General features: G+C 50.3%; 6 protein-coding genes across 6 annotated transcripts; 4 read left to right on the top strand and 2 right to left on the bottom strand.

Annotated features, from left to right (window-relative positions):
* The first annotated feature begins 285 nt into the window (after nt 1-285).
* Nucleotides 286-2737, top strand: GGI43DRAFT_14599 (Peroxin-3). The gene is made up of 3 exons (XM_083199358.1): nt 286-941; nt 1005-1345; nt 1422-2737. Exons 1-3 carry the CDS (start codon nt 784-786, stop codon nt 2432-2434), a joined length of 1512 nt encoding a protein of 503 aa, XP_083066119.1. The 5' UTR covers nt 286-783; the 3' UTR covers nt 2435-2737.
* Nucleotides 2738-2746: 9 nt separating this feature from the next.
* GGI43DRAFT_378497 (TRAPP subunit BET5) lies at nt 2747-3664 on the bottom strand (the record flags this gene model as incomplete). Its single annotated transcript, XM_083202708.1, has 4 exons — nt 2747-2927; nt 3044-3143; nt 3238-3543; nt 3628-3664. 4 exons carry the CDS (start codon nt 3662-3664, stop codon nt 2747-2749), a joined length of 624 nt encoding a protein of 207 aa, XP_083066118.1.
* Nucleotides 3665-4484: 820 nt separating this feature from the next.
* GGI43DRAFT_14267 (kinase-like domain-containing protein) lies at nt 4485-7140 on the top strand. The gene is made up of 6 exons (XM_083199308.1): nt 4485-4829; nt 4942-5023; nt 5084-5233; nt 5304-5688; nt 5746-6155; nt 6217-7140. The coding sequence occupies exons 1-6, from the start codon at nt 4699-4701 to the stop codon at nt 6979-6981; spliced, it is 1923 nt and encodes a 640-aa protein (XP_083066117.1). The 5' UTR covers nt 4485-4698; the 3' UTR covers nt 6982-7140.
* An 8750-nt stretch (nt 7141-15890) lies between these two features.
* On the top strand, nt 15891-17447 carry GGI43DRAFT_378495 (kinase domain-containing protein; the record flags this gene model as incomplete). Its single annotated transcript, XM_083202707.1, has 2 exons — nt 15891-17249; nt 17316-17447. 2 exons carry the CDS (start codon nt 15891-15893, stop codon nt 17445-17447), a joined length of 1491 nt encoding a protein of 496 aa, XP_083066116.1.
* Nucleotides 17448-19418: 1971 nt separating this feature from the next.
* Nucleotides 19419-21272, top strand: GGI43DRAFT_14463 (ribose-5-phosphate isomerase RKI1). The gene is made up of 2 exons (XM_083199336.1): nt 19419-20211; nt 20312-21272. Exons 1-2 carry the CDS (start codon nt 19803-19805, stop codon nt 20752-20754), a joined length of 852 nt encoding a protein of 283 aa, XP_083066115.1. The 5' UTR covers nt 19419-19802; the 3' UTR covers nt 20755-21272.
* Nucleotides 21273-21730: 458 nt separating this feature from the next.
* Nucleotides 21731-23111, bottom strand: GGI43DRAFT_378493 (uncharacterized protein; the record flags this gene model as incomplete). Its single annotated transcript, XM_083202706.1, has 2 exons — nt 21731-22796; nt 22882-23111. The coding sequence occupies 2 exons, from the start codon at nt 23109-23111 to the stop codon at nt 21731-21733; spliced, it is 1296 nt and encodes a 431-aa protein (XP_083066114.1).
* Between the last annotated feature and the right edge of the window lie 1012 nt (nt 23112-24123).

The raw sequence follows: 24123 nt of genomic DNA, 5'->3' as shown, positions 1-24123 counted from the left end.
ACTTGCATCGATGACGCCCATCAGGCCATGTATCGTGTGTTGACATCAGGTTTTGAGTGTATTGAGGACGATGCTGCCTACCAGTACTCTCTATGAAGCTGTAGATGAAATAGCAGCTGCTTCTTGATTGTTCCCCGCAGCAATAGCCACAGTTTATTTGATCATATGACATCAATATGTCCGTCTGCAGCATCTTTGTACGAAGTAATACGTACTGTATATGCTAAATCGATGCCTTCAAGTTATTAAGAGTTTACCCGCGCCTAAGCAGCCTAGTAGAGCGCTACGGTGGGTATGAAATCGTAGCAGCGCCTTACGACATTAGTGGTTTAGTGCGTGCATATCTGTACAGTGAACCGGCGGTCCCCCGGAAAAGGGTGCTAGCAGTCGTAGGCTGACTAACCAGTACTCGCCATATACTGGCCGCTCTGCGCCTTTCACAGCGTGCGCAGCCGTACTCGCCGCGTACTCCCTCTCCCGTACCTACATCTCAGCCGAAAGAACGCCAATTAGCGGCCCTGCTCCTGCAACCGAGGCATCCCGGGAATCGCTGAGCTCCCAAGTTTCCATCTCGAAACATCCACCATCGCGACTTGATAACCGATTTTGTCGTCTTGCGTGCTTGCGAGCCTCGTGCGACGTGCCATTCTCTGCCGTGCCCGCAACCCAAAGCCTGATTTTGCCTTCACCTCTCTCTACGCCTAGCATTCGACTGAATACATGTGTTTGCATTGCCAATCCATGACCTCCTAACACGACCCGACCTGTGCAGCGCTGCCCAACATGCTCTCTTCAGCTCGGCGCTGGGTGCGTCGCAACCGGACACCAATTGCCATCGGCGTGGGTGTCCTTGGTGCTGGCTATGCCGTGACGCAGTATGTGATGGCCAAGATCAACGATGCGCGCGAGCGGATGAGCAGTGATCGCATCGCCAAAGAAAAGTAAGTCTGCTTTGCTTTCCTGGCTCTCCATTACGCGGCTAACCGGCATTATCAACTCTCCAGCCTTCGCCGTCGATTCGAGCAGAATCAGGAAGATTGTACATATACCGTCTTGGCTCTGCTGCCCACTGCCACGGGCAACGTGATTACGGCTTTGAATACGGAGCAGATCACGTACGAGATTCAGCAGATCAAGAGCTCGGCAAGGAGCCTCAAGGGCATCCAAACAACAAGCCCGCCCAGTATTGCCGATACCACTCTCACCGAAGATGATAGCAAGAGCACCATTAGCGTGCCGGTTGATGTCGGAATGCCCTTTACTTCAGATGGTACCTCGCAAGAGCTGGCTCCCCCTAGGCCGCGAAAGACCAAGAGGCAGCTTTGGGATGACTTAACCATTAGCGGTACGCAACCTCCTTTAACTTTGACTCATTCATATGTAAGAATGGACAGAGGAACTGACAATGTTTGGAAATGCAGCCATTACAAGATCATTCACCCTCATCTACACGCTCGCCCTCCTCACCATGCTGACTAGAGTTCAACTGAACCTTCTTGGCCGGCGCAGCTACTTATCCAGTGTTGTTGCTCTCGCCACTGGGAGCCAACAGGCCACCATCAGCCTTGAGAACAATGATGACGACAGCCCCAATCCTCATGGTAGTGATTTCGACACAAATCGCAAGTACCTGACCTTCAGCTGGTGGTTGCTGAACAAGGGCTGGGTAGATGTTATGCACCGCGTGGAAAGCTCTGTGCGGACCGTCTTTGGCAGTCTCAGCCCCCGAGATCTGGTTACCTTCGATCGGGTCTCTACACTGACCGCCGAGGTGAGAAAGTTGATTGAAGGATCTAGCTCTAATAACAACAAGGGCTCGGATTGGTTGTCCTTCCTCCTACCTCCCAAGGATAAGGAGGATGAGGTTCTCCGTCAGTCAGGCGTCTTAGATGACGCTGGCCTGGATGGTGCCCAACCATCTCCTGCCGCTCTCAGACGTCTGCTTGATGAGACAGCTGATCTAATTGAATCACCAGCCTTTTCACACGTCTTGACACTCGTTCTCAACTCTGGTTTTTCACTGCTGGTAGACAAGAAGCTGGCTACTGAGGCTTTCGAGTTCTCTCTAGACGAGGCTCCCACTACGGTAGCAACAACAACCAGTCTCAAGCGCACTAGAGCCATTCTGTTGCCCAAGATCTTGTCTGTCTTAACACGACAGGCCCATGCCATTGGTAACGGTAATACCCCTAATGAGTACCTCCAGGAAATGGAGGCAGTGCGCGACCTCGAGGCTTTCTCTGCCGTCGTATACTCTAGCAACTGGGAGAATGAGATGAAGGACGAGGGACTCATGGAAAGTGCCGTGTACGTCAAATCTGAAGACACTCAGTCTCAGTCAACTCAGGTCGATAGCAGCGTGGTCATTATTGAGCCCCAAGCTACTAGCTTGGAGGGAGCATGGGAGAGAGCGACGGCGGAGAAGAAATCTTGAAGCAGAAGAAACACATATCCGCAATATGCATATTTGTATAGTAAAGAGTAAAGATCTGGTGCATTCTACAGGTTTGTTTCACTTTTGGAAGGGCAGGACGGATTGGTATAAAGATTTAATGGCTTTTTGTTTCTTTTTTTTCTTCTTCTTTTCTTTTGGATACTGCTATGATGTTGGCGGACTAGCAGACAGCATATAACGATATATCCTACATTCTCCTCGGCGCTCAGAGGTTCATTTCAGCGCTTGATCTTCTCTAAACGTTGCCTCTCATGTAAACTTGTCTCATAGATCCCATGGCCTCATCACCGATCAGTCTATCTTGGTGCCACAATCTGTAGATCCAAAATCCGAGCTGCCAGCGGGGGTTGCTGGGTTATCCATCCCCATAACTGCCTCGTCGTTTTGTACCTCTTCTTGCGGCTCTATCGACTCCAAGTAGCCAGAATCTATAGAGTCCTTAGCTGAGAGATGGCTGTGGGACAAATCAGGGCTATGAGAGTGCCCATGAGCGTCAGGCAGACGCCGTCGTTGGTGCTGCTGGTATTTCCTTGTTTCCACTATATCTCATTTGACTCGTAAAATCGTCACAGCGCTTCGTGGGTTCACATCATGCCCCTGATGAACTGATCCAACCCCCGTTCAAAGAGCTCGTTTCTGATACCGGCGCCTCCTTTGTGTTCGACTGGTGCAAGAGGGTTCTTGACGACTATTATTCTGCATATTAGCCATTCCATTCTCCATGGAGAAGGAAAAATCGCTTCCTAGCTTAAAATAATTCGAGAAACGATGTGATCACGTACCATATTCTACCCATAAGTTGATATAAATCTGATGCAGCACATTTCGCATGCTCGCCGACGCGGTATCCGTTATCATGACGAAGCGAAGATTGGCGGGTGTCTCGTAGAAATGCAGCTTATACTGGCCAGTGCGGTAGCTGATGAAGGCATCGTCTTCGCCGCCGAGCTTGCGGGCCATGTTGCGAAGGGAGAAGACGGTTCCGAAGACGAGCTTGGCGTCATCCGAGTTGGTGGATATGGCGGGCACGGGGGAAGCTCCGGGGGCTTGTGACGGCGGCGTCCATGATTTGACGTAGACGCACTCGGCTGTAGGGGATCAGATCAGATTAGATATCCGCGTGTGCCGTGGAGAGGAGAGGGGAGGTAGCTATGCGTGAGGGAGTGACCTACTGTGGCGGTCGAAGATGTAGAACGTGTAGACGGCCATTGTGAACAGCTTGCGCGTGCGGTATGGATCGGGTTGGGGTGGTGGCCGCGACTCGGGAGGGATATCCAGATGCTGTACGCGACAGATCTATGAGCTGGCTTCAAAGGAGACGCCGTCGTCGTCACAGGACGAGCGAGCTCCGTCAGGTACGATTGGTTGCGAGATGTGTGTTTGTCGATCAAGGGGCGCCTCGGTTATCTAATCCAGCGACAGGCTGACCTGGAGCTAGCAGGCGCCCCCCCGCGGGTTGGCGGGGCATGATGGCCTGTAGGAGCCCACTATAAAGGGCTGCTAATAGTGGGCAGAGCTTCATGCTGTCATTAATACTTGGGCTTGTCCTTTTGCTAGAAAGAGTTTCAGAAATTGATGGAGATTGTTTGAAGTAAAATTATACTTTTAGTAAGATTCAAAACATTACAGCTGGGTCCTTTGACAGGACTTGGGATACGCTGATGTTGGACCTAAAGTATTAGATACTATATCCAACTATTCGTGATTAAGACTCCTAATACATGTGTTTATAGTCTGGTGTAAAAAGTCATGTGGAATCTGTAAATAGTACTATCCTAATCAATCAGGATCGTCAATCTCCGGCATTCTGTGCTAGACACATGCCAACATGGCTATTTGTAGACATGGCCATAGCGGTTGAGGCAATGCAACAGCATGTGCCAATTAAAGGACAGCCGTTTAAACGCCCGCCTGTCAGAGAAAAAACCTCCAGCTCCAGTGCCCCGCTTTATAGCAGAGTGCCAATGCAGCTACCGCTTATAACCCCTCCAATGGTTGGCCCAGAGCGCTCGTTTTGTTTTCAGCCTCACGTCTATTTAGCAGCCCTGGCGGAATTCTGCCTTGCAGTTTGAACTTGGAAGTCAAACGTATTTCGGTTTCCTTCATCCATCTTGCTCGGATATCGATTTCACCTGGCGTGAGCCTCTGAAGCTTCGTCCAGGAAACTCGTCCTAGCACACGCGACACAGTATCTCACAGCTGTTCTTCTCCAGCTTCAGCCAAGAGCTGCGCCTTCTGCCATCATGGAGACGCCTCCGCAGTCACCTAGCAAATCCAAAACAGATCCTCTGTATGGCCTTCGGTCGCCCAGGCTCACTGTCAACGGTCGCGATGATGTCGCTGACGATTCTCGACCCTCTTTGGCGTCTGCCATGTAAGTGACTGCAGTTCTAGCATCTGCTCTACCAGGAAAGAGAGAGGAAGAAGAGAGCCAGCCTTTTATCTCTACATAGTCGATCTGGGCGCTAATCTTTTTATTGCTTTAGGTCTGAGCCTGTTCGTCTACAAGGCTTCGCAAGCCCTATTAGACAGCATAAGCGGACTCCAAGCGCTCATCGCGAAATCAAGGTCAGCTTTTCCAGTCCATGGTCTCCAACCGAGTGAAGTGTGAGCTAATCTCTCCAGTAGGAAACTTTGGATGCGCACGTCGAGTTCTCCAACGATGAATCGGATGGTCGAACTCATCATAGAATAAACCAGTATGTGATTAAGGATGAAATCGGCCGTGGTTCTTACGGTGCTGTCCATCTCGCGACAGATCAGTTCGGAAATGAGTTTGTATGTTTCGTTGATCAGGGCTTGCTTTTGCCGCTTTTCTAAGAGTATTTACTTACGTCGATATCTACAGGCTGTTAAAGAATTCTCCAAGGTTCGCCTACGAAGGCGCGCACAATCCATCGCCATGCGTCAAGGCCCTGGGGGGCCTCAACGACGTATGCCTGGTAGAGGAGGCGCCATGTCTCCTCGTCTAAATGGGCTACGAGACAGTGAGAGGAGCGATGCTTTATTCTACATTCGAGAAGAGATTGCCATCATGAAGAAACTCAACCACCCTAACTTGGCTCAACTTATCGAAGTGCTCGATGACCCGGATGAGGATTCTCTGTACATAGTAATGGAGATGTGCAAAAAGGGAGTCATCATGAAAGTCGGCCTGGGCGAGCAAGCAGATCCCTATCCTGAAGAGGAGTGCAGATTTTGGTTCCGAGATTTAATCTTGGGAATTGAATACTGTAAGTCAAACATGGAATTGCATGTAAGCCGCATAGCTCTCTCTAACACAGCAATAGTACACGCTCAAGGAGTTATTCATCGCGATATCAAGCCAGACAATCTCCTATTATCCGAAGATGATGTTCTAAAAGTTGTAGACTTTGGTGTCTCGGAAATGTTTTCAAAGGGAAACAATATGAGGACGTCGAAATCCGCTGGATCTCCAGCCTTTTTGCCCCCCGAACTTTGCAGCAAGCATGACGAAGTCTCTGGAACAGCTGCAGACATCTGGTCTATGGGGATCACCCTCTACTGCCTTAAATATGGCAAGATACCGTTCAACAAAGAGGCCATACTTGAGATTTACGAAGCTATTAAGACAGAGGAACCAGAATTCGCAAAAGATGAGAATCCGACATTTATCAGTCTGATGAGCAGGTTACTGGACAAGAATCCGGAAACACGAATTACCATGGCTGAGCTTCGAGTGAGTACCGTCCAACTCTGATAGCTAAAAATACGGTCGACATGCTAACTTGGTACTACAGGAACATCCTTGGGTCACTAAAGAAGGAACTGACCCCTTACTGTCGGCAGAAGAAAATTGTTCAGACCCCATTGAACCGCCGAATGAGCTGGAGCTTAGCCGCGCTTTTACAAGGAAGATGAACCACCTCCTATGTGTGATGAAGGCAATCTATCGATTTAGGTGTTTATTAGCTCGCAGCCGCAAGAGAACTGCCGGTCAACAAAAAGAAGCTACAAAAGAAAACGAGACACCCAAACTACTAGATGCCAGCGCATCAGTAGAAGATATAGCGGCGCTCATCGCACAACAAAAGACGATTCTACTTGCGCCAGAGTCCGAAGAAGAAAAGACTAAAGGCCACGCTCACGACATTAGCGACCAAGAGCCGTTATACTTGGGCATCGGCACGGGAGCAAGAGATGCTTTTGTTACCAATGAAAAGACACCTGATGTTGTATCTGACTCTCCTACGGCAGTCGACTTCAATGTGTATGACCGTGCCTACGAGGAGGCAATAAACGAACGAATGAAACAGAATCAGTCAAGCAACCCGGTTCTGTACTTGACGAAACACATCAAAGAGAAAGAGTACTTCAAAAAGCTGGAGAACATGGTCGACGAGGCTGCGGTCTCACTATCTCCCTTCAAGGCTGCCGTGGAGAATTCCAAACGACTTCTAGACCCTTTGCCTCTACGTCCAGGCAATAAACTAGCCGATCTCGTGTCCAAAGTTAGAACTTCGGAAGCGTCCGAGAATAGCAGCAAGACAAAAGACCAAAATTAAACCGGTGGTTGTCTCACCGGCATCTTGACATTGCATCCCTCCTCGGCCTTGTTCCGCCAGGTAATCTAATTGTGAACATCTACAAGAATACATTCCAAGAAAATATTTCGGGATTATGAGATACCAGAATCGAGGCATTGATGACCCCCCTTCTCACGAGTAACCTCCTTTTCAATAAAAGTACAACGAGTATACATGATTTATCCATGAGACGACGATTAAGGGGTGTCCAACAGAAAGCCGTGAAAGAGGCGCGTGTGCGGCTGCCTCCAATCAGACAATACGCTGATATGTTTCTACGCTATTCAAAACGCATTATCATGATGTAGGATGAGATGAGATAATCGTTGAGGTTATCAATTCCGTTAATTCTGTGGAGAAAGCAATTTCCGCTGCCAATAGTGAAGATGTGCTCACCGCTTCGAGTTTGCATACCAAGGAGGCAGCAATTATTTGTGAGCTAAGGACGTAGGGGGATACCACGCTGGTGATTTCTGAGACGGTCGGTGAGACCGTTACTACATTACAACAACGGCAGTGACAATTACGGGCGATAGCGTTAAAGTAATGGACAATGAAAGGGCGGGCGAATGAGGCTTGATCCATGTCATTCGGTACGATGCACATGTACGGAAGGAGATTTAGGGAATCGATTTAGGGAAGCACCACGCACGCGCAGCATGAGCATGGAATGCTAAGAAAAAAACCCCAGCCATGGACATTACAAGTAGGTATTACTCCGTACACCACCAATCAATCCTTGAGGCTCGGGTAGGCCTTGCATGCCAGGGAGCTGCTATATCTAGAAAAAAATGTCTCACGGCGTGATATGAGATGCATACAAGCAGCCAAATTGCTGGTTACGAGGCTTTCAAGGCGCGTTATCACCCACGCTGACCCCTGATACATACCCGCGTTCCCTGCCCGAGTTGGGCGAGCTGAGCATCGGGGGAGGGGATAGATAGCCCAGGCCATGTGGCAGACGTACGAAAATGGAGGGCTTTACTCCGTACTAGATGCTGAGAGTATGTCCAGGGATGCACAGGCTGAAGTCTGCCAGAGTCTAGAACCAAGGGATAGGAAGTAACGGGCGCATTGATGGCTGAATAGCAATGTAGCTTTTGAGACTGCACGTCAAGTGTCGATAGCCGGTGGCTACAGACGCGCTGTACCGGCTATCAGGGCCAGAAATCGGCATCTAGGTTTACATGCCGGGGGCTTTTTCAAGCTACCTACCTATATGGTGGGATGGACAGTGATCCCATGGCGCCTATACTTGCGTCAGGACCCCTCCCATGCCTGCAATTCGCAACAGGAAAGAGATTCCCGGGGACCTTTGGTCTGTGTTATCCGAGTACAAGCTGCAGGCAATGACGGAAGAGCCACTGAAATGCGAGAGGCTTGGCACGAGCCTCAAGAGCCGGGCACGAGAAGATGGAAAACCGCTTTGATGGAGGTTGTAGGCTATCGGAGGAGCGGGAATACGGGATCGGAAGGGGGGGATGGAGGGGCGAAAGATTTCATGGCAATTATCTCTTTGTTGCTTGATTCTGTCGTTTTTCCAATGCCCTTTTTTTTTCTGGTTGCTTACTGGGCTGGGCTGTGACATCAGGAGAGGCATGAAAACGGGCAGCCGCCCAGGGAGGAAAAACACGCAGATCGGCAATGGAGGAGCTGACAGCTCAGCATCGTCTCATTTCAGCCGCTTAGATCCGCAGTTCCCAAGGTTACAGCAAGTGAGTGACGGGCTGCTCCCCCTGGCGACTTGTATGCGAGTGGCGGTCGGTCGGGGTAGTGGGGAGAGAGACTGAGAGAAGCGGCGAGAAGAGAGCGGGAAGTGCTAAGCCCTTTTGCTTGTGCATTACTTGAAACAGATTCCAAACAGATGAATAACTTGAATGAGAATAGTCTTGTTTTTTGATTTAATCATTTCCTATGTTGTGGAGTGGCCAAAAGGCGGCGTGGCAGGCTGTGCCATAAGCTGGGGAGATGGTTGAGCCGGGCGGTTTATCTGGCCTATGAGATCATATGGGGACGATTTTGGCAACTGTCTCTTGTCCTGATGAACAGGGAGGGGCGTGATGGGCCCTTTTAGGCCCCTCAGTGGTAGAAAGCAGCAATGCACTGCTATCAATATCATATACGACTATAAACCGCTACGGTACCAACCAGAATGTTTAAATAGGTGTCCTCGAGTCTTGGCATTGTCTTGGCCCTCGGCATCTGGCGCAATCTCGGGGAGCATGTGGTGACATTGAGCACGAGAAAAGGGAGAAGGACGGGACTATACGTGTAAAGACGGAGCAGCGAGTATGTGATATGACTTCATTGTAGATGGACTAGTAGCAGTACTAAGGTGTATTTGCGAAAAGGGAGGGGGCATGGGGGGGCGAAGAGTCGACTTACAAATCTGTCGGGTCTTTTGCTCTGTCCGCCAAGTAAATGCGTCTCTTTTTCTCCTGTACAGTATGGAGGCGTTGGAGGCCGCCAGAGGGAAGCAGTTGAGGAGGGGGTAGCGGAGAAAGAGTTTAGGTGCAGGAATAGCGTCCCTTTTTTTGCTTGCTGCTGCGGACTTACATGCTGCATGCCTTAGTACTGTACTTGGCAGTATACTTTCTACATGCATACTCACCTATCAAATGGTTGCAGTCGGGTATTTTATTTCTGTCCCTTTCCAATTGTAGAAGCCCAATGCAACGGGTAGTATAAACGGTAATATACCAGGTCTAGGTATCTACTGTTTTCAACGACGCAGGCAAGAGGGGAACATGCTGCATCCTGCATGTAACAAGCCCATCAAGTAAAACGGACAAAGAGTCAGAGAGAGAGTCAATGGAGAAAGGGGAGGAGTGCAGTTGCAGGGAGGGGGGTAAAAGGCGTGGGCTCATGCGAGTAAGAATCGAGAGGTGAGAGCGTGTTAGACTTTGGGTTAATAACACGAGTAAGTGTGAAGAGAAAGTTTGGGCTGTAAAGTGAGGGGGGATGAGATTTGTTGGCTGCAAGGCGTACGACTATGTATGTACAAGTAATGCCACGGCTAATCAAGGGACATATCTACATAACTTGTAATACTATCACCTACCTAATTGAATTGCGTATAGCCGGGATTGGGTGCCAAAAGCAATTAATGTATGCTAGATACGGAGCGCTGCATTTTGTGTTGTATAAATGTAGTAGTACATGTAGTTAATTTGAGAATAGATGAACGCGTATGTGTTCCGAAAAGTTCGGGGTGGGATTAATCTACTATGCCGCTTCGGCTCGAGATGAATTGATGCTTTATGATCCTGGTCCATAATAACTCGGCGCCGGTGTATGGAGTATACCTAGGCCCAATTGCTGCCAGTACAGTATTGCTACCAACAACTCTCTTTGGCTAAAAAGAAAACGCACATCGGCGGATCTGCTTACGACGATTATACTACAGGTTATAAACCGCTAAAGTCATCCTAGCGGCTTGTAATTGGCCTCTTGCTCTTGTCCTCCATCTCGGGGTGCAGCAAACTATGAGCGATCGATGGAGTCAAAGGGCCGACAAGGAAGCAAGCATTGGAATGGTCTATCTGGTCCATTCATGGTCCCTTGCCCCCCATGCAGCAAGAAAAAGAGCTGCAGTTGGGTCGTACGAGAAGCTCATGCAGGCAAGGCTTGCGGGGAGATGCCCTTTTTTTTTTGCCATAATTTTCGTTCAAGCTAGGTAATACAAGCGAATGAGAGTTGCTTGTCAAGTCAGAGACAGGAGGTAAGGTATGCGTGTATGTAGGTAGATGCGTCCATGACGATGGCACCTGAAGGGGTCCACGGGCCTGGAACCGGTACGTGCAACGTCAAAAAAGGAAGTACTCGTACATGTACTTGCATACATTCATGCCTGTTGTACCGCAACTTTAATAATAAAAAGCCACCTTGCGATGGAGGCAGCAAGATTGACCAGGCAGGAGAGCCAATTGAGGCTGAGACAAAAGCCTCTCGATCGCTGTCTCAAAGCCTCCCAAGCCCGGTTTCCAAGACTTGATGCTAGACCACTAGCAACTAGTGCTACGACATAACAAGAGGCAGAGCAAAAATAGCATGAAATAATTGTTTCAAAGCACGTTTTTGCATGCCAAAATATTTAACTGTAAAGTTAAAGTCTAAAATAAACACTGCCACGCTCCCGTGGTCTTGGCAGTGGTTTTCCGACTGCCGTCTTGGCAGCCTGGGCAGCGGCGCCAAAGAGAGACAAGAGGGAAAAAATTTTAATTCTAAATCGTAAACGTACCCGTAGTAAATCTACGGGCCGTGTTAAGAGCTGTCTCGTCTTGGCTCTTCTTGGCTTCGCTGAGATTTGATGGAGAATTGGGCAAATTACGTACAAGATGGCTGTGCTGAGCTAGTATTGGTTTGAGATTTTCGGTTCGTCGCCGAAAGAGTCATTGACCGCCTGTGCGTTGTTCTTGATGCGTACAAGTACGGAGGCGGTTAGGAGGAGGAATGATCTTTTGAATTTAACCCATCCATGAAGTATTAGGTGGTATTATGGAGTCGTATCTGTATCTCACGCGGCAGTGAGGACGTGGGATGCATGTGCGTATGTGTACATGGCGTATGCCACATAGGGCTGTGCGATTACTTGTATACCTGGTAGGCTTATCGGAACCTGGTAATTCAACGACATGGCTACTGTACCAATTGTTATTTACCAAACACAGCCTTTTTGTTAGCAAACTAATCCATTTACTCAACTCCCACGTACAGTATGATTAAAGGGGCGGTATGCAGGCAGCGTCTCGGGCTGTGAGCACCGGATGCAACATTGCTGGCGTGCCAAGGATACAGTTTAACGGCTGCCTGTGGGCATGGACATGTCGTTTGACTATCAACATTCCGAGGATCCTTGGCATTTTGAGATGCGGCTGTGAGAGGCATGTTCTACGAGCACCATGTCTTTTTTTCCTTTTTTTCTTGGGCTCTCTTGCTGCTATTACCTAGCTATACAATAGTATTATTAATGAATCGTATGAGCATCTCAGTGTGCACTAAGTGGGTTGATGAGGGACCCATCCTCAGGGCTGACTTGGTACCGGTACTTACCAGGTTTTACCTTGGCTGTACCAATAATGGCCCGAGGCCCTAGGGTTCTCTGTTCTGCAGCGGACATGCTGCGATAATCATCTGAGGCAAAACTCGAATTGCAAGGGGGCCAATTGACTAAACAAGACAATCTCATAGATATCAGTAGAACGAGGCGAGGAAAGGATGAAAAACTCCGAAAAGCCAGTTTCTTTTTTTTATCCATCGGCTACTAATTAAACATCTAGATCGATCTAATTTCACACATGTAGGGTAGCACCCCTTTTGTGCTTGCTTGGCAAAAAAGGGTTCAGTGCTGTACAGTACATGGTACTTGACACCTTTGGTGAGGCGAGGCGCTGTGCTAAAGTGCTAGTAACGAGGCATTGGAATCACTGCGCCTGGAAAGCACATGACCCAGGTCTCAGCACTCAATGCTACAAACCAACAATTATCTGAAGCATTCGCCCGACTCATCTCATTGTGTGCCTGCTTTACGTATCCCTACTACGTGTATACGACAGGTTCCCTTGCCTGTGGCTTTCCTCGCAGCTCCAAGCCGTGTCTCACACTCCACCGGCGCCGCCGCTGAGCGATTTGATGGCCACCGCCGGATCCAGCGAGCCTGGCATGGCATGGCATGGCATCAGCATCAGCATAGGTGAGGTATGTAAGCAGAATGGTGGTGAGGTGAGACGACGCGCGCTGCTATTAGTAAGGAATAGTCAGTAGGGCCAGACCGTATCGTAATAGTACAATGGTACTCCGTACGGTGTAGGTAATCGCTCCAACGGCCATATACAGTGCTCGTACTACACAATAGATGTATGCCAATGCACGCGCGCATACAAGCGTGCCTTAGCTCTGAAGCACCACCGCCGCTGGGGCACATGTCCAAAGAGCCTGCTCTTCAGCGTGCGTGCTCCGTAATTGCGGCGCTGCCAATGGGACAATCCGCCTGTACCCACGTAGCACGCCCCGTGGCCCTGCACCCTGGGCAGGTTGTTTAGCGGCCGCCAGCCAGCCAGCGCAGCCATAGCCGCCGAAAAGGGCAAGACCAGAAGACTTTTTTTTTTTTCTTTTTTCCTTTTCTTTTATCCTCACGATTTGGTGTTTTAGCGCGGCCTCGGTATGTTTTTCCCTGGGTTCCCTTTAGGATGTTTCACACGCCCACACCGTCTCTTTAATGGGCGCACGGTTAACGCCCTCTGGCGCAATGGAGTAACTACTTGTAGGAGAACAGGCGAGAGAGGCGAGAAAAGAGAAGGAAAAGAAGGAGACTCAAGTAAGGAACAAGACGAATATGGCTCACCGTAGACAAAAAGGCTGCGTTGTACTGTACATGCTGCCACTCTGCTCACTACAGTGCATCTGGCAGTGACATGCACGAAATATGTACGAGCTTTGCTCCCCTCACGCACGCACACATACCGCTTCACCTCAATCGGCTGCCCGTGTCATGCAAAGATGGCTCTTCCTCTCTTTTCCCCGGCTGCCAGCCGAAGGTTCTTTTTCATCTTCTATTTTTCCATTTTTTCACCTTGTGCGAATAAATAGCTTCTTTCCGTTTAGCTTTGCGGAGCGGAGAGGAGGAGAGGATTAGTCCCACAGTGGAGGAGGGGAAATTTTTTTTCTCTTTAGAAAACTGATCGTTTGTTTCTCTTGGGGTGGTTTATGGCGCGCGCGAGCGCCACATGCTGCTCGTTTCGTACATGACAGCCTGTCCACGTATTTCTGTACTAGCTCCGTCTCTCGGGGCCACTATTCCTCTTTACTGCTTGGATCGTTTGTGCAGCACGGCGGGATGCACGACTTGCACATGAGCTGCTGCTAACAGCACGCACTGCTGCAGTATATTATATCCTTCCGGCATGTCGTTGCTGCAGGCCGCTGTAGCCGCACTTGCCCCCAGTATCTGGTACTGTCCGCCACCAGGACGCTCAGCTGGACACCGGGCTGGCGCTGCCGATTACATAGAGGGCTTCAGATCAATTGCACGCGTATTCCACCGCCTGTGCCGTCCCTACCACGGGGAACCGTTCGGGATATCTGGTAATATGGAGAATTGTGCCGGCAACGACTGTACCGACAGGTCCAATAACTCATACGGCTAGCAAAGCCGTTAGCAGAAAACGTAAACGTCTCAGCGTTCCCACCAACCAGAAATTTTTCAATTCTCCAGCTGCTCACAGGCTATCGAAGGCTCTGTCGTGCTTTGTCACCCCGCTGGAGTCCCCGGCGCCTTCATTTGCCGCAGCGCAGTTTCCAGCACCAACCACAGGCCCCTACAGGCGGTCCTAGAAGCACCCTCCATACCGGAACTTGCCTGGCCTGTTCCAAGGTTCTTGTACTCGGACACGTCCAGGTGCCCGGCATGTACAGCTACCTGCCCGCACAGACACACATGACAGATACCGCACCGGCCACCCGCTCTGGGTGCCGCTACAGGCGCGTAGCAGCGCCCCTTGCGCTCCGTAAAGCTCCGGCGCCAGTCGCGTACCGGTACCTGTACTCGCGCTACCGTCCCCATTGCAGACCTTCCCGTACCTGCAATGTCTGTAATACGGATCCCCCACCGCTGGACCCTTCCAAGGTACAGTACTTTATTACCTGCACGTCTTGTCTTTTGGCTTTTCCCTCACTAATATGGCAGCAATAATATCCTGCTTTTTTCTTCTTCCCTGGCCATTTATTCCCTCTTTGCCTCCTCCCCTTGCCCCCTTTTGAGTCTGTCCCTTTTTGCTCTTCCATTCGAGCTGACGGGCCTCTCATCACCTCTTATTCTCTTCTAATTCCCCGTCACTTTCGAATTGCCTCTCAGCGTCCACCCCCGCTCTCCTCAGCGTCACGACCACAGCTAACACGCTGCGAGAGGGTCTCTCTATTCGCTTCCCTGCGCTGTCGTCTCCTCCATTGGGCGTGTGCGTGTGTTATTGTGTTTGTGTGTCTATCTAGCTTATACCCAAGCTCCACCCCTCTGGCACTTACACTACGGCACACACCACCACTGCCACCACCGCTACTACTGGGACTCTCAGCCCGGCCCTGCTCTGACGGCACTTTTTTTTTTTTTTTATTCCAATTTTCTGGTTTGGCGGCAGCGACCAAAAACCTGCCTCCACCCCCGGATATTTGCCAGGACCACGCAACATCCATCATACACTGGAAAAACACACATATAAGGGCCACGCGCACAGGAACCCGCCCCGTTTTGCAGGCCCTACGACCTTCAATCCTCCCTGCTGGGCCTCTGCCGCCCGTCCGCGCTTCTAGGCGGTTCCTCTTCCTCTTCCATACAAGCAACACCCCCCAAGCGCAATTACGTTTGTCGCCCGTGCGTTTTCCTGCGCCCAGCCTCGATCTGACGCTGCAAACGCCCCTCGACTCCCCTACAAGCGCCGCCGCCTGGCTACGATTTGCCTTTAACTGCCATTTACTTCCCTGGAACCTTGAACCAAAAGGCAAAATCCGACTGCAGCGTTGCTGAGCTTGTTCATCTTTTTATTTTATTATTTTATTCCACTTTTTTACTTTTTATTTTTATTTTCCTTACACCTATAACTGCTTGCTACCCCCCCTCTACTTCGCATCAGCTCTCGCCGCACAGGATCGCCGTCCTCACTGCAGGCTGCCCTCATTGATCAGCTCCGGAATCAGCTTCCGCCGCCGACGCAATCCCCCTCCATACACCGCTGAGCTCCGTGCAGCATCCCGGTCATCGCCACCGGATCAGGCAACCTCAGTTGGCCTCTCTGCTCGTTTTCGAGTAGACGACTACTTGGCATTCTCATCGAAATAAAGTCAATCACACCTTCAACTTCGACTATTTTTACGACTAAGCGGTCGCCATCATCAAGATGCCGTCCGCTGCCCTCGAGTCAAAGCCGAGCTCTGCTCAGAGCTCAAAACCTTCGTCCATCAAGTCTTCGCACGAGGGAAAGCGATCGCCTACCGTGCTCTCACATAATGGGTCTGAGAAGCTCTCCCCGTCTCCAAGCGAGACTCAGCTGAAGCCTTCCTCCGCCGAGAAGACCTCAGTCAAGGATCGCCTTTCTCGCATGTTCTCTACCAAGGATGTCACCAAGATTCACGTCAATGGCGACACCACACCTCGATCTCGCGGCCCATCAATCAGCGGCACTTCTTCTCCCGCCCCGCGAAAGGAGTCAATAGAGAAGCCCATCGAGAAGATTCCCACCCCAAAACCTAAAGAAGCTGTTAAACCCAAAGAATCAGCCAAGCCCAAGGACTCAAACCGCTTTACTGTACTTGCTGATGTCCAGGGTGGACATGAGCATCTTCTGCGATCCAGCCGAAGACAAGAGAAACTGTCAGATATGTGGCGAAGCATCATCGGACAGAAAAAAGAAGCCCCGCCCCAACACGACCTCTCCCTGGTTTCCAACTGGGTCGACTCACTGCGCCAGGAGAAGGAAGAAATGGCCGACAAGAAGGCTGGCCTCCACGCCAACTCAACTTTGGTGGAGAAGTACGGCAAGTGCCAAGAAATCGTCGGCCGCGGCGCTTTTGGCATTGTCAGGATATCTCACAAAAAGGTTGGCAGCAGCGGTGAGAAGCTGTTCGCTGTCAAGGAGTTCCGCCGCCGCCCTGACGAGTCGGAGAAGAAGTACAGCAAGCGCCTTACCGCCGAGTTCTGCATCTCTTCCTCCCTGCGCCACCCCAACGTTATCCACACCCTCGACCTGTTGAAGGATGCCAAGGGCGATTACTGCGAGGTCATGGAGTTCTGCTCTGGCGGTGATCTGTACACCCTTATCCTGTCCAGCGGCAAGCTCGAAGTTCAAGAGGCCGACTGCTTCTTTAAGCAGATGATGCGCGGCGTCGAGTACCTCCACGAGATGGGTGTCGCCCACCGAGACCTCAAGCCCGAGAACCTGCTCCTCACCACCCGTGGTGCCCTGAAAATTACTGATTTCGGCAACGGCGAGTGTTTCCGCATGGCGTGGGAATCTGATGCCCACATGGTCTCTGGACTTTGCGGATCTGCTCCTTATATCGCTCCCGAAGAGTACACCGACAAGGAATTTGATGCCCGCGCCGTCGATGTGTGGGCATGCGGTGTCATTTACATGGCCATGCGCACCGGAAGACACCTCTGGCGTCTCGCCAAGAAGGACGAGGACGAATTTTACGCTCGTTACCTGGAGGGTCGCCGTGACGAAGAGGGCTACGGCCCCATCGAGTCATTACATAGGGTATGGTGACATTTATTGTCTTCCCCTTTCTGCTCCCCCTTGAATTTGTATTAATCTGTTCCACAGGCTCGTTGTCGAAATGTCATTTACTCCGTTTTGGATCCCCACCCTGCACGTCGTCTTACAGCCGCTCAGGTTCTCAAATCTGAGTGGGTTCGTGAGATCAAACTTTGCAAGGCCGGCGAAGAAGGCCTCTAAATGAAGAAAATTACGACTTAAATGTATACGACATAACGCTCTGCCTGCAGCGATGGCATTTTGTGCACAGGGATTTTCTTTTCTACGCCCTCCCCTGATGCCACCCATCGCCTAATTTATCTTCCCCTTTGGCAAGCAGAGCTAAATCACATGGACGACGAAACATGACCAAACGAAAAGGAACAGAAAAACAACTTTTAATGATTTCATGTGGCGAAAGCAAAATACCCCTCGGAATTGGCAACTGGATAACATCTTGTTTTATCCATTCATTCTTCTTTTTTATACTTCTATTCTGGCGAAAGCGTTGGCGCGGCGGTGACAGCTTTTAAACTCAACCGGCGTCTATTAGGTCGAACATATAGCGGACGCCTAAAGAAGGCACGCTCGCTTTTTGCATTTATTGATTTGACCAGTCATTACATGGCGAGGACTTGTCTATCTTTTTTATTCCATCATTTATTTTTGTATACGCAACAGAGCATTGGCGTTTGGCGAATTGGCCGAGAGGACTGCATAAATCAAAGAGAGAGAAAAAACAGAAAGAAACTGCAGTTATATGACCCTGCGTCTTGTTGGACGCACGCTCTGTTGGCTTTGGACCAAGGGTTAGCAGCGGGCAAAAGACATGCCCCCGATTCTCACCATTTCTATTTCTTTATCTTTTTTAATTTATGTCTGGCGCGGGTTCATACACCCTGATACAACTTTTACTATAACAAAGACTGGTGGCGGCATTGGCGTAAAAGCTACGCATGGAGCAGAGGCGCGATTAAAGGGAAAATGCAAAAAACAAAGGACAGTTGGTTGGTTAGGCGTCGGGCATTTGGCAAGGGATAGGCTCTCTTACTTGTTTTTTGGTGGATTATGGGCTTCTACTGCTTTGATTTGGACATTTGTTCTTTTGGAAACAAGAGACAGAAAGGAGTCTAACAGACATGAGAATGCGTTGGGAGTTTCTTGAGTAGCTTTGGAAGAGATCCTTATTTTTTTTTACTATACATCGTCGCATAGCGCGGCTTAGGTGAAATGCCAATCAATCTCCATGAATCTGAATAGTTCAAACGAACCCAACAACCACATCTCAACACTTTGCACTCAAATCAAAAACCAGTGACAAACAAAGCGGTGATGATTTGCCCGTGACTTGCTGGAAATCAGGGGGGGCGAGGCAATGTGACGTGAGTGGCTTGGGGAGCTGCATGCCGCCCGCGATGCCGGGTTTGCCATGGTGCATTTCCAATGACTAAATTTTGGCTTCCCGTATCGACCGAAGGGCTGGGAGCTGTACATGTTACGATTGGGAGTTTGGAGTTATGGCGCCCAACACACCGTTTTTTATTTTGTGGCGATCAGGCTTCGTTTCGGCAGATCATGGGTGCCGGACCTATGGACACACCCCCAGACACACCTTACACGTCTCTCTCTCGCCATCTGCGTATGTAAGTTTGAATCACTTATTCATTCCCTTGTTTTCTTGGTATTAGGCATCAAAAAACGTAAAATAGGGTAACTTTTGCATGTATCCCGGAAACGGAGGGCCGATCATGTCCTTTTTCGAAGGCAAGATTATCGGACAGGATGATATCATCGTCTCCTCCCAAATTCTTCCGCGCGCATCATCTCTTAATCAAGATGTATGTCACGAGTGTGTGAGAGATAGAGATATTGGGGGGGGGACTTTTTTATTTCCCGAACGCCCGATTGTCCGCGATGATCCGAAATAGGTTTTTACTTTTGTTTTGTTTTTTATTTTTTATACCCCCATCGTGTATAGACGAAATTGTAAAAAAAAAAAAAGATGGCTTGCGGCTGTTTCCTCCTTGTAATCTTACTAAAGCACTCCTCACAGCTCCTAGTGTGTAAGAAAAAAAAGAAAGAAAGAAAAAACCTGGTGACGTACTGGTACTCTGCCCCTCCATCTTACAGAGCTGAGTCCCCCTAGCTGAATGACTAAGCTGAGTGCGTGCGGCTGAATGCACGCAATTATGTAGGCGCTATGTACCATCTACCGTTGGGTACTATAACAGCTCTGGGCGGGTTGAAACAGACTGCTCAATTTAAAGGTTCCAAAAAACCGCGCGCAAAGCCATAGGTGCAATCGCACACAGAGGCCAGGTCCCGTGATCGCCAACCAATGATGGCTTTTTTTCTTAACTGTGCTGAGATAGCCGCAACGCAACGCCTGTTTCCGAACTCGGCCATAGTGCGTACTTTGTCGTCTCATTGCTCACTCATTCAATATACAACAAAATTTACAACTCATATATACACATACATATATACACATATATGCATGCACACATACACATCATATAATAAATAAACATAAAACAGCATTAATAACACCCAATCATGGCCTCTGACACAGCAAACCTAATAAACTCGGCCAAACGAGCCGCCTCCTTCCAGGCCGTCGACGACCACCTCCTCCCCACGCACCGCTTCGTCGGCATCGGCTCCGGCAGCACCGTCGTCTACGTCGTCGAGGCCATTGCCGCAAAGGGCCCTGCTTTCTATGGCGACATGACGTTCATCCCCACGGGCAGCCAGTCCAAGGGCCTGCTCAAGGCCGCGGGGCTCAGGCTGTGCAACCTGGATGAGAGGCCCGTGGATGAGCACGGCGTGTCGGTTGCGCTGGATGTGGTGTTTGACGGCGCGGATGAGGTGGATGAGGAGCTGAATCTGATCAAGGGGGGTGGTGCGTGCTTGTTCCAGGAGAAGCTGGTTGCTGTGTCCGGGAGGAAGTTTATTGCTGTTGCAGGTGAGTTTTTATATACATATAAAGCAACACATATATATCCATATATACATGTATATGGTTCAACATACCAAGCAACTCATCATACTAACAACCCTCACAGACTCCCGCAAACAATCCCCCCGCCTCTGCACAACCTGGAAAACCATCCCCATCGAGGTCCTCCCCATGGCCGCCCCCGACGTCCTCAGCCGCCTCCGCGCCATGGGCTCCCCCAACCCGGCCGTGCGCTCCGGCCTGCCCAGCAAGGCCGGCGAGTGCGTCACCGACAACGGCATGTGGCTCATTGACGCGCCCTTTGCCCCGCTGCTGCTCGCAAAGGACCTGACGCCGGAGCAGGACGGCTCCGGCAAGGACGGCGTCTGGGAGGTGAGCAAGCTGGCCGAGGAGCTGGTCAAGCTGCCGGGCATTGTGGAAATTGGCCTGTTTACGGGCTTCAACGGCGTGGAGGCTGTGAGTCTGGGGAAGGAGTTTCAGGCGCAGAAGCCGATTGCGGCTTATTTCGGTACGCCGACTGGTGAGGTTCAGGTGCAAAGAGCGACATAGACAGAAACAAAACTGCAAAGAAGGGAGGTCATATAGTGATTTAATTTTTAGTCGAATCATGTGAGCAACAAAAGTTAGATGGAATGGAATGAGTCAAAAGTATTTCCAAGTTACGAGGGCGATACTATAAAAGATCACAACTTAGAATAATACGACACACTTTCAGCTCAACGCACATATTTGTTGTCTTTCAACACGTTTGAATTAGAAGCATCTATGGTGCTTTGCTACGCTCTCTGGCAACTAGCTGACTTCAAAACGCCCATTAACCCTTCAGCGCCTTTAGTACGCCGGTGACTAAAAAACTAAACACAAAGAAAAAACACAAGATAGCAGAGCAGGAGATGACTGAAAAGAGTCTCCTCTCCTCCTATATCCATTCATCACTTCCTCCCAATGCAGAGTAAATGGATCCCAGATAACCACACATTCAACGCCAGATGAGTTTCCCTTGAGAAATAAACCATCTCCATCCCCTTTCCATATCCCGCGTTACCTCCCCCGAGCCACACTAGTATTACGCTGTGAGCAATCGGATCCCTCCTTTTCCCTTTCCGCCATTGCCAATAGATATATATCGTAGAAATAAGTATAACACACACAAAACAGGAGTGGCTACTCTTCCAGTTTCCTTCTCCTTACGTGACTAGCCTTCATTAGAAGCTTGCCGAACTGGGCCAAATATGAAATGAAGATATATCGTGATGTGAAAGCCTCATGTTGCCAGCCCCAGCATATCTTGGAAGGAAAGCTAGGGAGAGGATGTTGACCTCCCAACAAGAAGCTCCGATAGACAAAGGGAAATCGAGCCCAAAAAAGGGGCATCCATTAGGATGATGAAGAAGGCATAATAAAAAATCGCACACGGGTTCTTTAAATAAATAATATCGTATCGCCGTGATATAGACGAGCTGTTGTCTCGTTTCGCACAGCTTTTCGCTTCGGGGCAGAAGAGTGCTGTGGCTTATATATTGCTTTAGGAGTGAAACAGGTCCCAAGCTCTGGAGCAAATCTGCAAAAACTCTTCCTTCTTTGCTCGCTGTGTCTCGGGGCTGTCACGGCCGGCGCCAAAGGGGCCACGTCGAGTAGGAGGAGGACCATAGCCCAGTGGTGGGCTGCTGCCGTCTTCATACTCGGCGCGTGTTCGCCTTCTGCCCTGGGCAGCCTCTGGGTTGCGGGCACCGGCACCAACGGGTGAAGGAGGTGTTGGGGGCTGGTGGCCGCCGTAGTGGACAAGTCTGGGCAGAAGCTCTGCTCGTCCACCGGCCAACTCATTCTGAGCCTCCTCTGCAGACTTGTATTCTCTCATGCGGCCAGACATGGGAGCCTGATGAGCTGGCGGGAGGCCAGGAGACAGCTGAGGTCGTGAAGCTGCGTGGCTAGGATAGAGGGCAGAAGTATGAGGTCCATTCTCGGGATGCGTTGAAAGATTCTGGCCAAACACATCGCTAATGGGTGGTAGGCGGTTGGCAGTCTGGTTGGCATGCACGTGGTGGATTTGAGAAAGGTTGGAAGCCTGGTTATGTACGTTTCTTGATGGGGGCATGTGTTGTCCGGTGAAGCTGCGGCCAAGAGGTGCAGATTGAATCACTCTTTCGTTTGCGAATTGCTGATGTGAAGGGGCAACAATGGATAGCCCCGGGGGAGCCTTATTCCTGCGAGAGGAAATGCCGGGTGTTTTGGCGGCGAAGTTTGATTCCTTGTCCTTATCGGATGGCCCATCTCCCTTGGCTGACTGTTGCTGCTGTAGTCTGGCTTCAATGAGAATTCTCTGCTGCTCTCGTACGCTCATACTCCGCTGGAGCTGTTCTTTCATCGCGGGATCTTGAGTCATGAATCCAGGAGAAAGGCATGCGATGCCGACCTCTTGGATACCCAGTCCATCGCGTGCAGTCAGCGGATAGGCTGAGGAAGGGTTTGATCCGGCAAGTGTGTTCTTAGACAAATCCAGTCGTCTGGGTCGGGGTCTTGATGCGGGTAGACCGGGCGACACTGGCTCCTTCTTGACGACAATCTTGGGGTGTGCGGCATCATTTCGAGATCTATTACGACAGGAAATTTGTCAGCGACGTGCGCTCAATTGCAACAGGCAGAAAAAATAGACAAGGCAAGTTATCAAAGACTTACGCGTTGGGAGAAGACTTGTTTGCGGCGGCATGGTCAGATTTGGGGCTGCCGCGGTTGGGCGACTGGCTCGCAGCCGTTGCGCCTGTGTGTTGACTCCTCGGTTGTGAAGGGACCGCGTTCCTCTGTGCCGGTGGCGATGTAGAGGCTGCTGTGGGTGCAGGGCGGTCGCTAGCAAATGAGCTCCTCTCGTGAGGAGCTGGCGAAGGGACCATGGCAACTGCGGTGCTCATGGTGGCGATACGCTTGAATGTTGAGATTATATGATTGAAAAAAGAAAAGCAATGGGCTTTCGTGCTTGCGTAAAATGAAGCTGAGCCGAAACAGTCCGCGAACCACGCAGTCGCAGAAGCGTGCGAATGTCGCTCGAGTTATTATCGACTGTCTGGTTGACGAAATCGAGCGCAAGAATCGAAAAATGGGAACCAGAGTATCCCGAAACTAACAGGGTCCAATACGCTCTCCTCCACCAAGTGATACGCTTCACGGGTGGTGTTTCTCGCAGTTGCCGGTAGTAAAAATAGAGAAAGGGAATTCGATCGCGAATTTCCCAGCGTCGTGAATAGACTGAGAAAACGAAAAGTCAAGGCTTGCCCTGCCTGCGTTGCAAGGAAACAAACGCCTTGTAAAGCTGGCGGAAAGAGGGAGAAAAAAAAAAGGCAGCTGGGGGGAAAGGCCGAGTGCGTGGGATGCGTTTCAGGAGACTGATGATTCGAGATTGTGGTTTGTCCGAATATATTGCGATCGGGGGACAAAGTATGGAGTACTTCGTATTTGGGCTCCCCGTAAGCCAATGCACGGGCGGTTGGGGCTGAAATGGCTGCCGTGTCGCTGGTATTCAGTACTCGCACAAGCGCCCGTAGGTCCAGAACGTTAGTGCAGCTGCATACGCCCACGCACACCAGGGGTTGCCGAGGGCGGCTCCAGGGCTTTTCTGGCGAATGAGATGGAGGCGTTCCAGCAGACGGCTGGGCCAGGAAGTGCTTGTTTGCTGCGCTTTTGCACGGGTCGACAGGATGGATGGACGGCTGATGTGATGGTCGGCGAATTGGGCGGCGCTAGAAGAAGATGTCTGTCTCTTTGCGGATGTATGAGAGAGAGAGAGGGAGATGAATGGAGAGAGGTTAGAAAGAGGTGAATTGGGGTGAGGTTTTGAAGAAGAGACTTCGAAGAGGGCAGAAAAGGAAGAAAGCGGCAGAGGGTTGGAGGGGCAGGCGCCACTTGTTTTATTTCGTCCGCCGTGCT

Source organism: Trichoderma evansii (genome assembly GCF_050947405.1).
Source record: "Trichoderma evansii strain SZMC 28006 chromosome Unknown GGI43scaffold_1, whole genome shotgun sequence".
NCBI classification, from domain to species: domain Eukaryota; kingdom Fungi; phylum Ascomycota; class Sordariomycetes; order Hypocreales; family Hypocreaceae; genus Trichoderma; species Trichoderma evansii.
Note: the sequence above shows the minus strand (reverse complement) of the source record. Positions and strands in the feature narration are given on the sequence as shown.

Excerpts from the sequence above, each read along its gene's own strand:
- GGI43DRAFT_14267 (XM_083199308.1), top strand. The coding sequence starts at position 4,699 with ATGGAGACGCCTCCGCAGTCACCTAGCAAATCCAAAACAGATCCTCTG. Across the intron at positions 5,689-5,745 it reads AATCTTGGGAATTGAATACT|TACACGCTCAAGGAGTTATT; the intron begins GTAAGTCAAACA and ends ACACAGCAATAG. Across the intron at positions 6,156-6,216 it reads TTACCATGGCTGAGCTTCGA|GAACATCCTTGGGTCACTAA; the intron begins GTGAGTACCGTC and ends TTGGTACTACAG.
- GGI43DRAFT_14463 (XM_083199336.1), top strand. The coding sequence starts at position 19,803 with ATGGCCTCTGACACAGCAAACCTAATAAACTCGGCCAAACGAGCCGCC. Across the intron at positions 20,212-20,311 it reads GAAGTTTATTGCTGTTGCAG|ACTCCCGCAAACAATCCCCC; the intron begins GTGAGTTTTTAT and ends CAACCCTCACAG.
- GGI43DRAFT_14599 (XM_083199358.1), top strand. The coding sequence starts at position 784 with ATGCTCTCTTCAGCTCGGCGCTGGGTGCGTCGCAACCGGACACCAATT. Across the intron at positions 942-1,004 it reads GATCGCATCGCCAAAGAAAA|CCTTCGCCGTCGATTCGAGC; the intron begins GTAAGTCTGCTT and ends TCAACTCTCCAG. Across the intron at positions 1,346-1,421 it reads GGATGACTTAACCATTAGCG|CCATTACAAGATCATTCACC; the intron begins GTACGCAACCTC and ends TTGGAAATGCAG.